At 46.9% G+C, this 14,592-nt stretch overlaps 1 protein-coding gene and 1 pseudogene across 1 annotated transcript; both read left to right on the top strand.

The window, feature by feature from the left end:
- Positions 1-223: 223 nt before the first annotated feature.
- Positions 224-12,149, top strand: Prss55 (serine protease 55). Its single transcript, XM_050152340.1, has 5 exons — positions 224-477; positions 4,325-4,517; positions 8,080-8,327; positions 10,116-10,258; positions 11,369-12,149. The coding sequence occupies exons 1-5, from the start codon at positions 423-425 to the stop codon at positions 11,693-11,695; spliced, it is 966 nt and encodes a 321-aa protein (XP_050008297.1). The 5' UTR covers positions 224-422; the 3' UTR covers positions 11,696-12,149.
- Positions 12,150-12,714: 565 nt separating this feature from the next.
- Positions 12,715-13,588, top strand: LOC126507641 (high mobility group protein B1-like; annotated as a pseudogene).
- Positions 13,589-14,592: the final 1,004 nt, after the last annotated feature.

A 14,592-nucleotide genomic window follows, 5' to 3' on the forward strand; every position in this document is an offset into this window, starting at 1 on the left:
TAGTCGACAAAAATGTCTATCTCAGCAAGGCTCATCTAGTGCCCAGCCTAGCGGCCAGTTTGCAAGCCTCACTTTTACAGGTATACCCCAATGTGGTAGGCTCCTCAGAAAGAGAAGTTCATGAACCTTAAGAAGAAACAGTTACAATGGGACCAAACACCAAGCCTCTGAAGAGGGCTGTGTGGTAAGGATAGGAATCAGGCTAACTGTAAGGGCCGTTCCAAGGAGAAAGTCTTCAAGAGTGAAGTCTTGGGTGAGGCATCACAGAAAGACAATGACTTAAGAGGAGTCTTCGTGACTTCGTGTGAGGTCTCAACACAGCCATTGTGACATCAATAGCCTGGCAGCTTAAGGAATCTGAGCAGCCAGCTGGCACCATGGACTCAGCCTCCTAACCTCCAGCACACAGCCCAGCCAGAGCCATGATCCTGCCCTCCATTCTGCTGCTTGTTGCCCACACCCTGGGGGCAAATATTGGTACGTGGACTTCTCTCCCTCTGGCCAGAGCTGCTGACCCAAGTAGGGCCAGCCTGGACACCTGCTCTCTTCACCTTCCTTCATCCTACCATCCTATGTGGTGAGCATTAAGGACAAAGGAAACAGCGGACATGACCCATGAGTTAGCTAACGGGCCAGCAGGAGGTCACCTCCAAGAGCACAGACCCCTCACCCATCCCTTTTAGGGGATACCTGTCTAATCTTGGAGTTTCCAAGTTTTAGCTTGGAAAATTAAATTTCTACCTCACCAATACCAATGAATGAGGAAGCTCCCAGAGCTTGGGCCAGGAAGTAGTCAAGTGGCTGAACTTCCCACCCCCATTTCTACGCTTAAATACTCTGACAAAAACTACTTAAGGGAGAAAGGGCTTCTTCTGGTTCGCAGCTCAAGGGTGCATAGTCCATCGTGGGTGGGAAGCCGAGGGGATGGGAACTTGGGGCAGTTGGTCATATCACACCTGCAGAGAGAAACCCAAGAGCAGTGAAGAGCATGCTGTTAACTAACCCCATTCTCCTCCTAGACAATCCAGGTTTATTTTACAACTTCAGGGTGGGGGAAATTAGCCCAAAGCCACAACCACAGGGACACAGCATTGACTTGCACCAGTCTGAGCAACACCCAGACTTCCTTCCGGTGTTCTTCACACTGCCTCTGAGCAGAGACAACCTGTCTCTCTCCTGCCTTCAGAGTGGCCTGGGGACACTCCATGGAATAAGGCATGGGATACTATTGGCAGAACTTGTCCCTCCGGAGTCCAATGGGAAAAGGCTTCAAGTCATTCAAATGACTCCTCACCGTGGGAGCTGCTGACATTGCCTTCAGGCTTTGTGTTCTGGATGCTTCCATGTGGGGTGTTCCCAGGACCAAAGATGTGGAGAGTGGGACTTGTCTGCCAGTCCCATGGGGACTTCAGTGGTTCTGAGAAGTCCTGAATCAACTGTGGCTTGAGGATTGTGCTCTGTGCCAAGCACTTTGAGGGACATTTCAAATATCATCATCACATCTGAGCCATGGGCTAGCCTGATGGGCGGAGTGCTTCAGACCAGTTTAGGGATGAGATAAGAGAGGAGATAAGCAAGGCTAAGGAGTGTCTCCTCGAGTCATTGGACAAGGAGATCACAAACCAGCCTCTGCGGTCTGCAATTAGGGTCCTAGCGAGTTCTGTAGCTGCAGCAGAGAGAGGCCTGGTGTCTCACTAGTCAGCCAAGCCCCTCTCTGGGGTTAGCCTGATACATTGGCTCCCACACACGCACATCCACATTTGTAACAAGAGAAATCACATAAGGCTCAAATAGGATTTTTGAAGTTATTACATTTTAATTGTGTGTGTGTGTGTATGCACGCGTGGTGTATGGTGTGTGGTGTGTCTCATAGCACTCATGTGGCGGTCACAGAGCAGCTGTGGGAATCTGCTGCCCTCCTTACACCATTTAGTTCCCCTGGGGTGGAACTCAGATGAGAAGGCTCGGCAACAGTGACTTTACCCACCGAGCCTTCTCACTGACCCCATCAAATCTGATTTTTATCCTGATCTTTTCATTCACATTTATATCACAAGTACCTCCCCCACATCATTAGAAACTCCCCGCGAGCCTCATTTTCACAGCTGAGAAATAGTTCAGGGCACAAATACCATGACACCAGCTTGTCTCCCATCTGTTGCTATTATGAAACCCCCAGAAGGGACATCTTCCAGGAGGCAGATTTTTTCCCCCTTAAGACAGTTCTAGCATAGAATCCTTCGGTCAGAGGATCGAGTCCATTGATTGTTGAGTGCGTCTCTCACAGGTATGGCCCATCCTCAAGACACAACATCACCAAGACATGCGTGTTGCCTTCTCCACTTGGAGCTGGCATTCTGGGGTCAGCGGCAGACAGATGCACTCCACAATCATTGTAACACAATGGCGACACCTGAGGTTGCATAGGCAACAAGGTTGGCCAGGGCAGAGGCCAGGCCAGAGGAGGCATCACTGAAGAAGTGATTCTTAGGGGGAAGCCCAAACAACGAGAGCAAGTGGGCATTCGAGGCACGAAAATTCCAGGCAGAGTGCTGAGAAGCAGGTGGCCTGGCTTTGGTCAGGCCCCCTGACTAGGCTGCATGCCCTTAGACGAGTTACTTAGCCTGTGTCTGGGGTAGCAGGACTCCAGGGTGATCACGAAAAATGTGAGTTTATCTTCCTACAGCGCCTAGAACAGTGTCAGATACAAAGTGAGCACCGCGAGCGTGTTTGGTGAACAAAAAGAACGGTGAGGCCCATAGCCCCGAATAAAATATCTATGTATTGCAGACAGCTTAAGGCTCTGGAGAAGAGCTGCTGGAGCCAGGCTTCCTTACACAGCCCAGTAGTTGCCATCTGTGTCCCCAGCTGCCGAGTGGCACAACATGGACCAGATGACAACAATGAAGGCTTCTAGTGGGTCCTGGCACCTTTCATGGCTTCTTGGGGTTCTTGTGAACCTCTTCCTTACCCAGGACTCTGTCACATCAACACAGACTAAGGTTTAAGTCACACCAATTTCGTCTCACTGGTCTGTAGGGTAGAAGTGCAGTGTGGGAGTCCCAGGGTGAAGGCAAAGGTGGATGGGGCCATGCCCTGTCTGAGCACTGCCCCTGTCTGTGTGCTGACGTTGAGTGGCTTGTCTGGGCCTCTGCTTCCTTCACTGAACCGGCTCTGCAGTATCTCTCTCTCTGCATTGACTCTCCCTAGTGTGTGTGTGTGTGTGTGTGTGTGTGTGTGCTTGTATGTTCGGGGCAGCACAAGTGTATGCACGTGTGTAAAGCTCATGGAGAAACTCAAGTGTTGTTCCTCAGGTACTATCCACCTTGTCTTTTATGACAGGGTGTCATCAGTGGCCTAGAATTCACCAAGTAGGTGGGGATGGCTGGCCAGTGAACCCCCAGGGTTATACCTATCCCCAGCACTGATGTTACAAGCACACTACCATACCTGGATTTTTCTTTACATGGGTTCTAGGGGCTCCAACCCAGGACCTTGGGATTGCGTGGTGAGAGCTTTGTCAACCTGGCCATCTCCCTGCCCCCGCCTCTCTTTTCTTCAGGGCCTTTATGGTGATAAGACCATGCCGCTAGTCATTTGAGGGGCAGCAGACTAATTTCACCCCCTAAATCTCTGTTGCTTTGGCAGGGGAGATATTTGCCAGTCCTGTGTCATAGCTACTAGACCTGGTGTGTCCCTCTAGTCATCATATTTTTCTCCCCCGTGTCTGCGCTCTGTGCCCTGGCACCCAGTTCGCGAGCCTCGGGCTAGGGGGCTAGAGGTTAAAATACACAGACACAGACAGACAGAGAGACAGCGACACGGGTCATCCTTGAATTCCCCAAGAATGCCCCCTTTATTGTGTTCAGGGGCAGATTATATAGAGATAGCCACGCCCCAGCCAAACCCACCAGAAACCACTCTCCTGCCATCAGGAACTCCTGAAGGTCTCGTGCTCAGAGCAGCTGTAGGCACTCAGATCAGGGGATTACAAGAAATTCAGGATCTGGGGTCTCGCTGCTCCCAACATCCCCACACTGGAGTCAGCCTTTGAAAGTGTCTCCTTCCAGGTTCACTGTGTAGAAGCAGGCTTGGTAAAGCTGCCAGCCTGAGACCCCATGAAGAATGTAGACAGAGCCAACACCTTTGCCCCCACCTCATCATCCAGAGCCATGGGCTCCTTCCTGTCCTATCACAGTGGGGAAACCTTGGTGTCCTGGCCTCAGAACAGCCCCAGGGATTTCTCCTCCCAAGCTAGACCCAGCCTGTCCCAACAGAGGCTGAAGGAGGATCTGTTTTTCCCTTTGGTTTTCCCTCCCTGCAGAATGTGGTACGAGACCCCTGTATGACAGCAGAACTCGACACTCCAGGATCATAGGAGGGCAGGAGGCTGAGGTGGGTGAGTTTCCATGGCAGGTGAGCATTCAAGAAAAGAGACATCATTTCTGTGGTGGCTCCATTCTCAGCGAGTGGTGGATCATCACCGTGGCTCACTGCTTTTATGATGATGAGATTTCGTAAGTATTGAGGGCCCAGGTTGTACGGGGGTGGCACGTTCTCAGCCACACACAGGCTGTGAGAAGGATCTTAGTACGATTACCTCCTGGGCAGACAGAAATGACTCCCTTCCTCCCCAGTATCAGTCTGGACACCAAAGTAACTGACCTGAGACAGTGCCTGTGGTCACCCCCTGTCCCTTTTAGGGACACCTACAGCTGACAGAGTCAGATGGCTTGGCCCGTTACCTCTCCTAAGACATTCAAGTGCTTCTAGAAGGAAGTTTTAACACTTCCCATCTGGCCTCTTTGGCTGTCTGTGCCCCATTCTTGGTTCTTATGGAGACTGATTTGTCCTAGGCCATCAGTGGGCACCTAGGATTGCCTGGCAATTACCCACACACCGAGGTCTTTGCTTGGACTTTTCTTTGATACTAATTCATTTGACTCTACAATGACCTCTGAAAGGAGGTAAAAGAAACCATTATGTTGTAGATAGTAAAATTAAGTTTTGATAAATGTATATAGCTTGCCCAAGTGCATACCCAGAAGACAAAGGCAGGAACGAAAGTCTGGCTTTTGCCTTCACCTCGTTTAGAAAGCTTAAGAAAACTGCAGGAAAAGGAGGCATGGCCTATAATCCCAGCTACTGGAAACCCAAGGCCAGAGGAACACTCACTTGAGGCCAGCTAGGGCAGCTAAGTGAGAGAGGCCTTATAATAATAAATAATAAATTAAGATATAGAATGGGATGTGGGATGGCACAGTGGTCGTGTTTTTGCCAAACATGTTGATCTCATGGGTTCTATCTCCACACCCACCAAAGCCAAGCATGCTAGCTCCTGCTCTTGAAGGAGACTTGGAGACTGGTTAGGAGAGCTAAAGAGACCCTGGCCATCTCACCAGACTGCTGCTTTTCTCAGGAAGTTCTTTCTGTGTGGTCAGTGGAAGCTCCAGGAGAAACTCTGGTCCTCATTCCTAAATGGTCGGCGGATCTAATGGCATCAACAGTGATTGCTGATTTGTGCGACAGTACCTTGGCACTCTGACAGCTGGTTTGGTTTATGGCAACCGGTCCTTTGGGGGTGTCTTAGGGTTACTCTCCCTGTGATGAAACATCACAATCAAAAGCAACTTGGGGAGGAAAAGGTTTATTTATCTAACACTTCCACATCATAGTCCTTCACTGAAGGAAGTCGGAACAGGAACTCGAACAGGGCTGGATCTGGAGGCAGGAGCTGAGGCAGAAGCCATGGAGGAGTGCAGCTTACTGGCTTGCTCCTATGGCTTGCTCAACCTGCTTTCTTACAGAACCTAAGACCAACCCAGAGATGACACCACCTATAACAGGCTTGTCCCTCCCCTATCAATAATTAAGAAATTGCTTTGTAGGCTTGCCTACAGCCTGATCTTATGAAAGCACTTCTTAATTGAGGTTCCTGCCTCTGGATGACTTTTGCTTGTTATTAAGTTGACATAAAACTAGGCAGCAGAGTGGGGGGTGGGGAATCTTCAGAGAGCCCATAACTGATATCTGTTTCTGCTCTGCTAAACACTGGTATCTCATTCAGGTCTGGAAACCCGAAGGTCACAAGTCTACTCCCTGTGTTACTGTCTGAATGTGCCATGTCACTCACAGGTTTATGTGTTCGAACACTTGGTCTCCAGGCTGTAGTGTTGTATTGGGAGTTTGGGGAACCTTTAGGCGATTGGAGAGCAAATGAAAGAAGTATGTCACTGGGTGGTGGACCTTGATAACTCAGCCCAGTTCCAGCCTGGTCTCATCTGCTCCTGTTTAATACAGGTCTCATCTGCTCCTGTTTAATACAAATATAAGCACATAGCCTCACCCTCCCATGCCATGCCTTCTCTGTCAGAGTGGACCAAATTTTTTAAAATTAATTTCATTGAGCTATACATTTTCTCTGCTCCCCTCCCTTCCTTTCCCCTCCTTTTAAACCCTCTCCCATGGTCCCCACTTACCAATTTACTCAGAAGATCTTGTCTTTTTCTACTTTCCATATAGATTATATCCATGTATGTCTCTCTTAGGGTCCTCAGTGTTGTCTAGGTTCTCTGGGATTGTGAATTATAGGCTGGTTTTCTTTAATTTATGTCTAAAAGTCACTTATGAGTGAGTACATGTGATATTTGTCTTTCTGGATCTGGGTTACCTCACTCAATATGATGTTTTCTAGATCTATCCATTTGCCTGCAAATTTCAAGATGCCATTATATTTTTCTGCTGTGTAGTACTCCATTGTGTAAATGTACCATGTTTTCCTTATCCATTCTTGATTCAAGGGGCAATTAAGTTGTTTCCAGGTTTTGGCTATGACAAACAATGCATCTATGAACATAGTTGAGCACATGTCCTTGTGGCATGATTGAGCATCCTTTGGGTATATATCAAAAAGTGGTATTGCTGTGTCTATAGGAAGGTTGTTTCCTAATTTTCTGAGAAATTGCCATTCTGATATCCAAAGGGGCTGTACCAGCTTGCACTCCCACCAGCAATGCAGGAGTGTTCCCTTTACCCCATATCCTCTCCAGCATAAGTTGTCATCAGTGTTTTTGATCTTGGCCATTCTTACAGGTGTAAAATGGAATCTCAGAGTTGTTTTGACTTGAATTTCTCTGATGGCTAAGGATGTTGAGCATTTCCTTAAGTGTTTTTCAGTCATTTTATATTCCTCTGTTGAGAGTTCTCTGTTTAGGTCTGTAATCCATTTTTATTGGATCATTTGTTCTTTTGATGACCAATTTCTTGAGTTCTTTGTATATTTGGAGATCAGACCTCTGTCTGATATGGGGTTGGTGAAGAGCTTTTCCCATTTTGTAGGCTGTCATTTTGTTGACCGTGTCCTTTGCTTTACAGAAGCTTTTCAGTTTCGGGAGGTCCTATTTATTGTTTCTCTCAGTGTCTGTGCTACTGAGGTTATATTTAGGAAGTGATCTCCTGTGCCAATGCATTCAAGTGTACTTCCCACTTTCTCTTTTATGAGGTTCAGTATGGTTGGCTTTATGTTAAGGTCTTTGATCCATTTGGACTTGAATTTGTGCATGGTGATAGATATGGATCTATTTTCATTCTTCTACATGTTGATATCCAGTTATGCCAGTACCATTTGTTAAATATGCTTTCTTTTTTCCATGCATGATATTTTTTACATCTTTGTCAAAAATCAGATGTTTGTAGGTGTGTGGATTAATATCTGGGTCTTCTATTCAGTTCCATTGGTCCTCCTTTCTGTTTTTATGTCAATGCCAGGCTGTTTGCAGTACTGTAGCTCTGTAGTAGAGTTTGAAGTCAGGGATTGTGATCCAAATCTTAAACTGAGACCAAATCAGCTTCCCCTCTCATAGTTTCTTGTCAAATACTTGATCACAACAACAAGGAAAGTAGATAACATGCTCTTTCTGCATTCTTTCAGTCTTTAAACCTGCTGAGCAGCTGTCCCAGTAGGACAAGGCCTTGAAGGCCTCTAGAACTACAATGGGTGTAGAGGTTTTGGACCCCTTGACTTCTGTTCATTCAGGCTTCCTTTCTTCTTCTTCCTTCCCTCTTGTTCTGTGTCCCCAGCCCGAGAGAACTGACTGTCAATGTGGGAACTAATGACTTAGCTGCCTCACCCGTGGAAATACAGGTCGCCAACATAATTCGCCACAAAAACTTTAAAAGAATCAACATGGACAATGATATTGCCTTGTTGCTGCTGGTCAGCCCTATCCATTTCAACGACCTGACAGTGCCCATCTGCCTGCCTCTCCATCCCGCTCCTTCCAGCTGGCATGAATGTTGGGTGGCAGGATGGGGCGTAATCAACTCAGGTATGTGACTGCCCAGGGCCTCGTGGGAACTACAGGATCTGGGGGAGGTGTGAGATAGGACACGAAAGATGAGAGAGTGTGGAGAGGCTTTCAAGTGAAGGAAATAGTTCTCATTTAATATTATATGTTTATACAAGATTTTATCCCAAGTGGGGTCATGCTCTATGTAATCATTTATCCTGACTTTTAATTTAATGTTGTGTATATGAAAAACGTGTTTTCAAGTCTTGAACTCCTCCCCAGTTCATGAGAAAGGCTGTTTTGTATTCTTCCTAAGTATTGAGTCACATGTGTGTCTTCTAGTCGGATGAGAAAACAGCTTCCAGACTTCTTAGGAACACACACAAGGCAAGAAATGTCCATAAATTTTGTCCCATGTTGTAGTATTTCCTAGGCTGTAGCCACAGAATTTATTTATCCAAAGCACATGGGCGGTGTTTGAGGTCATATGGTCTCCAGCAGAGTGTGAAAACCCCCCAGATCTCCTCAGTGTTGAGTGCAGTCATTCTGTACATTTCCGCTACATGTCCGGCACCTCTTTATCTGCTCATTGTCTGATTATAGCCAGCTACAGCAGCTTAGCAGAGGGAGACAGGTAGAACATGGCTGCTGGTTCCAGACAAGACTTAGAAGTAGGGAAGGAGGAACATGGTGACCTACAAGGTTATAGCCCTGTGGGAGGGAAGCAACTATGAATTTCTGTGGTGACAGTTGAAACATTCAGGCAAATTCCTGCTACTGGAGGCCAAGACGCTAGTTCCTGTCACCCCTTCTGTTCTAAAAATTTTTGTGTGGGACCAAAATATCTCCCAGAAACATGTGAGAAGAAAGGGTTAATTTGTCTCAGGGTTTCAGGAATCTTGGTCCATTTTTTGGGGAAGGCTGGGCACAGCAGCTCTGAGCCCAGGGGTGATAGGTATCATGGGGCACAGGCTGTTCACACTCCCATAAGCCCAGGGAGCAGAGAACAGGACAGAACCGGGAAGCAAGAATCACCTTCAAAGGCCTGGTCCAAGAGACCTACTTCTGTCAGCTAGGCCCAGCCCCATAAAGGTACCACAACCTCCAAAATCAGCCCCATCTGCTGAAAAACAAATGTTCAGATCATGGGTCTACTCTGAGAGACAGTTAAAATTTAAACTGTGTACCGCCTAAAGATCCAGCCAGGAGCTAGAGATGGTTCAGTGGGTAAGTTACATACTGCTCTTGTAGGGTGAAGGGTGGGGTGGAGGGTTGAGTTCAGTTCCCAGCACCTGTGCTGGGAGGTTCACAACGGCCTGAAACTTCAGCTCCGGGGGATCTGATGCCCTCTGATGTAATGTATGTATGTATATATATATATATATCTTTGCAAAAGACAACCTAGCCAATCTATCAGTGCTAGAATTTTTTTTCACTATGGTACAACCAGAGACGGTGACTAGGAATGGAGGGCTGTACTCACGCAATAAATGATAGGGATAGGAGTTTCAGGAAACACTAGTGTGTTTCCTAGGGTTGTCAAATCCTGGAGCTGGGTGGAGATGGCCCGGAAGAGGATTCAGCTTCTAAATGAGAGGAGGCAGGAGGCAGGGTAAAGTAGAACAGCTTAGGTGACGATAGGTAAAGTTCAGGTATAGGTTAGCCGAAGGCTGTGGATACTGAGTCTATGACTAACATGAAGGAGAGTGTTTTGGGCTGGTTCAGGAGGGTATGTGCCCTCTCTCCGGGCCAAATCAGCTTCACTGTCTGCATAAAGATCCCCCACACACCTGGTGGCCTTCCCAATGTGCTCTCTCTCTATGCCAGCTGACAAGTTATCTATGACAACCGACCTGATGAAGGTACCAATGCGTATTATGGACTGGAAGGAATGCACAAAGGTGTTTCCAGTGCTGACCAATAACATGCTGTGTGCTGCGTATGATAACGAGAGCTATGATGCCTGCCAGGTAACGAGGGGCAGTGGCCCCTCCCTCAACCTGCAGCCCGTAGATGTTTTCCTTGCAAGAGTGTCCACCCCCCCCCCCCCGAATAGATTAAGGTTCTAGACTGCAGGCTCCAGAAAGGGCTCAGTCAGTAAAGCAAGCATGAGGACCTAAGCGTGGTCCCCCAAACCCATGGAAAACAAGTCAGACATGGCCACATACACTTGTATTCTCAGCATGGAAAAAGTAAGAGACTTTCTGGGATTCTCAGGCCAGCCAACCTAACAAGCAACTCCAGGCTAATGAGAGAATGATCTATCTCAAACAACAAAACCAAGCAAAACAAACACACTGAAACCAAAACAAAAGTCCAACAAGTTGTTCTCTGTCCTCTGCACATGCTTGAACCTATGTATACACTCAGAAGTACTTATATGTGCACACACATGCATACACACACACACACACACACACACACACACACACACACACACACGTCTGAAAAACATATAGACATGAGGCCCTTGAGCCACAGGGACTTAGAGTCTTTGAGTGAATGAAGGCTGTGCACACAGTAAGCCCTGACACTGTTGATGCCCAACTGGGGGTCAGCATGCCACAAGTTCACAGACGATTTCAGGTCTTCAGGAACACTAAGTCCACAGGACTCCACCACTCTTCCCACCTGTCTCTGCCTCTCTGGCACTGGGGTTGCAGACTTAGGCCACCATGCCTCGCTTTCTGGGAGTCGAAGTCTTGTCCTGACACAGCCCTCCCCACAGTGTGTGTGTGCTTTCTTCTCTGCCCTTTCCAGAGCCTGCTTTGAAAAATCTCACATCCCTGAACCACTTTTCCTTCTGCCTATCTTTTGGACCCTCTCTGGAGTTACTTTCTCATTGAGCCCTCTTTCCTGGACCCTGCACACTGCTGGCCTTAGATGTTGCCCCCTATGACTCCATAAGGTACTCGTGAGCAGGACACCTCTCCCACAGGGCCAGGATGGAGTAGTTACCTTGGTCAGTGGTAACAAAATTTATTTGACAAATTTGAGTAGGCGAAGTCAATGGAGCTGTGCCTGGCCTCAATGGACAACTTAAAGTGGACTTAATATTGCGCTGTGTTCTCTGCCCACAGGGAGACAGTGGGGGACCACTTGTCTGCAACGCAGAGCCTGGCAGTAAGTGGTACCAGGTGGGCATCATCAGCTGGGGCAGGAGCTGTGGACAAAAAGGCTCCCCAGGAATATACACGGTGCTGTCGAACTATACCCAGTGGATTGAGAAAATAGCCCAGATAGAGGGGAAGCCCCTGGATACTGAACATTGGAAGGACTCTGTCAAGAAGAAAGCCAGAAATCACAGCCAATTCTCCAAATGTCCAGCATTGAGCTATCCCCAAAGTTGGCTTCTGCCTTATCTTCTGTCCTGTGTGTTACTCAGAGCCCTGTCCAACTGGGAATAAAGAGATGCAGTCTCTAACCCCTGGCATGTATGTGAGACTATGCTTTGGGGCTGGCTACAAATCTGAGCTGACATCGAGAAGCTTGGGGTAAGGACAGAAAGAAGAGGACCCCAAAGATAGGCTAGAGCCCTGGTTCAGGGACTGAATGCAGATACAGCCAGATGGAACATACTAGTGACAGCTCACTCTGGTGAACCTGGTTCTCACTCTTGGTCACCTGTCAGGTTCAAGGTAACTTCGGGTGGGAGGGACCTTCTCTAGCTAGAACAAATCTCTAGATTTGTTCAGATAGCAACAGTGAGACTTTTCATTCTGAAATCCCTTCCTACCCATCATCTTTGGAGGCTGGAGAAATAGCTCAACCATGAAACGTGAACCCATGTGAGTTTGTTAAAAGATCTCAAGAATTTATTTAGATATAAAATAAGGATATTTTGTTATAAAGTGGGGATAAACACTGGTACAGAATAGATTAGACGCCACCACGATCCAGCTGCTGTTGTCTGCAGTTCTGTCTAGGGGAGCTGGGGTTTAGCCACCCAAGGGAGAAAGGGAGAGAACATGACTCCTCCTCCTGGGTTTTTAAGTGGTCATAGACTCAGGTAAGACCATGCCCTAAGGATTGCTTCCCAAAGGTCTTTGGCTAAATGGATCGAAATCCCACAAAATTTCCCCTTTTTTTCTAAATAAGAAGGTTCTAATCCTAACACAAAACTATCTACAATGAGAACAACTATCAAGTATCGTGCAGGAGAAAGGAAAGGTAATAACATAAGCAAAGCTGAAGCTACAACCAACAAAAACATCAAGCAAGAAACGCATTCTAAATATCCAAGCCATAGGTAATTGGCAAATTGCAGAGATTGTTCCAATAGCTGTCCTGTCCTGGAAAGTCTAAGTCTTCTACCTAAAATGTCTTTACTGAGATAAGGGAGGATAGTAACTATGACTATCTAATCTTCAACCCCATCAAAGACCTGAGATTGCTGGAGCCCACAAGACTCTACACTGAATGCTCAGCTGACAGACCAATAGGCAGATCCACGGGAAGTGTATACATCCACGTCCATGTCCACGTGGAGCGACCTGTTTTGCAGAGCTGCGAGAACACTTGTCTTTTAGAAAAGTCACTGTTGATTGCAGTACATTGAGCTCCATAGAGACAGCGCCGGGGCAAGCGAGAGCCGGACGGGCACTGGGCGACTCTGTGCCTCGCGGACGAAAATCAACTAAACATGGGCAAAGGAGATCCTAAGAAGCCGAGAGGCAAAATGTCCTCGTATGCATTCTTTGTGCAAACCTGCTGGGAGAAACACAAGAAGAAGCACCCGGATGCTTCTGTCAACTTCTCAGAGTTCTCCAAGAAGTGCTCAGAAAGGTGGAAGACCATGTCTGCTAAAGAAAAGGGGAAATTTGAAGACATGGCCAAGGCTGACAAGGCTCGTTATGAAAGAGAAATGAAAACCTACATCCCCCGCAAAGGGGAGACCAAAAAGAAGTTCAAGGACCCCAATGCACCCAAGAGGCCTCCTTCGGCCTTCTTCTTGTTCTGTTCTGAGTATCGCCCCAAAATCAAAGGAGAACACCCTGGCTTATCCATTGGTGATGTTGCAAAGAAACTGGGAGAGATGTGGAAGAACACTGCTGCAGATGACAAGCAGCCCTACGAAAAGAAGGCTGCCAAGCTGAAGGAGAAGTACGAAAAGGATATTTCTGCTTACAGAGCTAAAGGAAAACCCGATGCAGCGAAAAAAGGGGGTGGTCAAGGCAGAAAAGAGCAAGAAAAAGAAGGAAGAGGAAGATGATGAGGAAGACGAAGAGGATGAAGAGGAGGAGGAAGAAGAGGAAGACGAAGATGAGGAAGAAGATGATGAATAAGTTTTTTCTTGTCTATAAAGCATTTAACCCCCCTGTACACAACTCACTCCTTTTAAAGAAAAAAATTGAAATGTAAGGCTGTGTAAAATTTGTTTTTAAACTGTACAGTGTCTTTTTTTTTGTATAGTTAACACACTACTGAATGTGTCTTTAGATAGTCCTGTCCTAGTGGTATTTTCAATAGCCACTAACCTTGCCTGGTACAGTCTGGGGGTTGTAAATTGGCATGGAAATTTAAAGCAGGTTCTTGTTGGTGCACAGCACAAATTAGTTATATATGGGGATGGTAGTTTTTTTTGTTTTTTTTTTTCATCTTCAGTTGTCTCTGATGCAGCTTATACGAAGATAATTGTTGTTCTGTTAACTGAATACCACTCTGTAATTGCCAAAAAAACAATTGCAGCTGTTTTGTTGACATTCTGAATGCTTCTAAGTAAATACAATTTTTTTTATTAAAAAAAAAAGAAAGAAAAGTCGCTGTTGTATCTGCGGAAACCTTGTGAAGCCATGATTCTTCCCTTTGAAATTGGATTCATTCCCAAAACATTCATCAGTGTGACTTTTGCACGGGTAACAGAATGACCCTGCTCTATTCCGTCACACCACGAGGCCTTGGAGCAATGGCATTTACTCCTTGTTCACATTCGTTAATCGAAATCCCTGAATGTGTATGGCTCAGTTCCAAGTGCTGGAGGCCTGTCTGAGTAAAAAGGAGGGTGAGCTGAGCGCCGGCATCCATTGCTGCTTTCTCACAGCGGATGTCATGTGACTAGCTGCCTCCTGCTCCCCCCTGCCCCGTGCTTGGTCGCCATAATAACTGTGCCCTTAAACTCTGAGTCAGAATAAACCCTCCCTAAGCCTCTTTCTCTTAGATCTTCTGTACCAATGCAGGGGTCTTTAAAAATGCCATTAAGGTGAAATGAGGTCACGAAGGAGACCAAGTCCAGTGTGGCTCTTGTCCTTAAAGAGGAAATCTGGACCCAGACAGGGAAAGAGGGAAGACCGAAAGCTCAGACTTG

This window comes from Alexandromys fortis, unplaced genomic scaffold (genome assembly GCF_014885135.2).
Source record: "Alexandromys fortis isolate MF-2015 unplaced genomic scaffold, M_Fortis_MF-2015_v1.1 scaffold_75, whole genome shotgun sequence".
NCBI classification, from domain to species: Eukaryota; Metazoa; Chordata; class Mammalia; order Rodentia; family Cricetidae; genus Alexandromys; species Alexandromys fortis.

Coding starts and splice junctions, on each gene's coding strand:
- Prss55 (XM_050152340.1), top strand. CDS start 423: ATGATCCTGCCCTCCATTCTGCTGCTTGTTGCCCACACCCTGGGGGCA. Junction 4,518..8,079: donor TTTTATGATGATGAGATTTC/GTAAGTATTGAG, acceptor CTGTGTCCCCAG/CCCGAGAGAACTGACTGTCA. Junction 10,259..11,368: donor AGAGCTATGATGCCTGCCAG/GTAACGAGGGGC, acceptor CTCTGCCCACAG/GGAGACAGTGGGGGACCACT.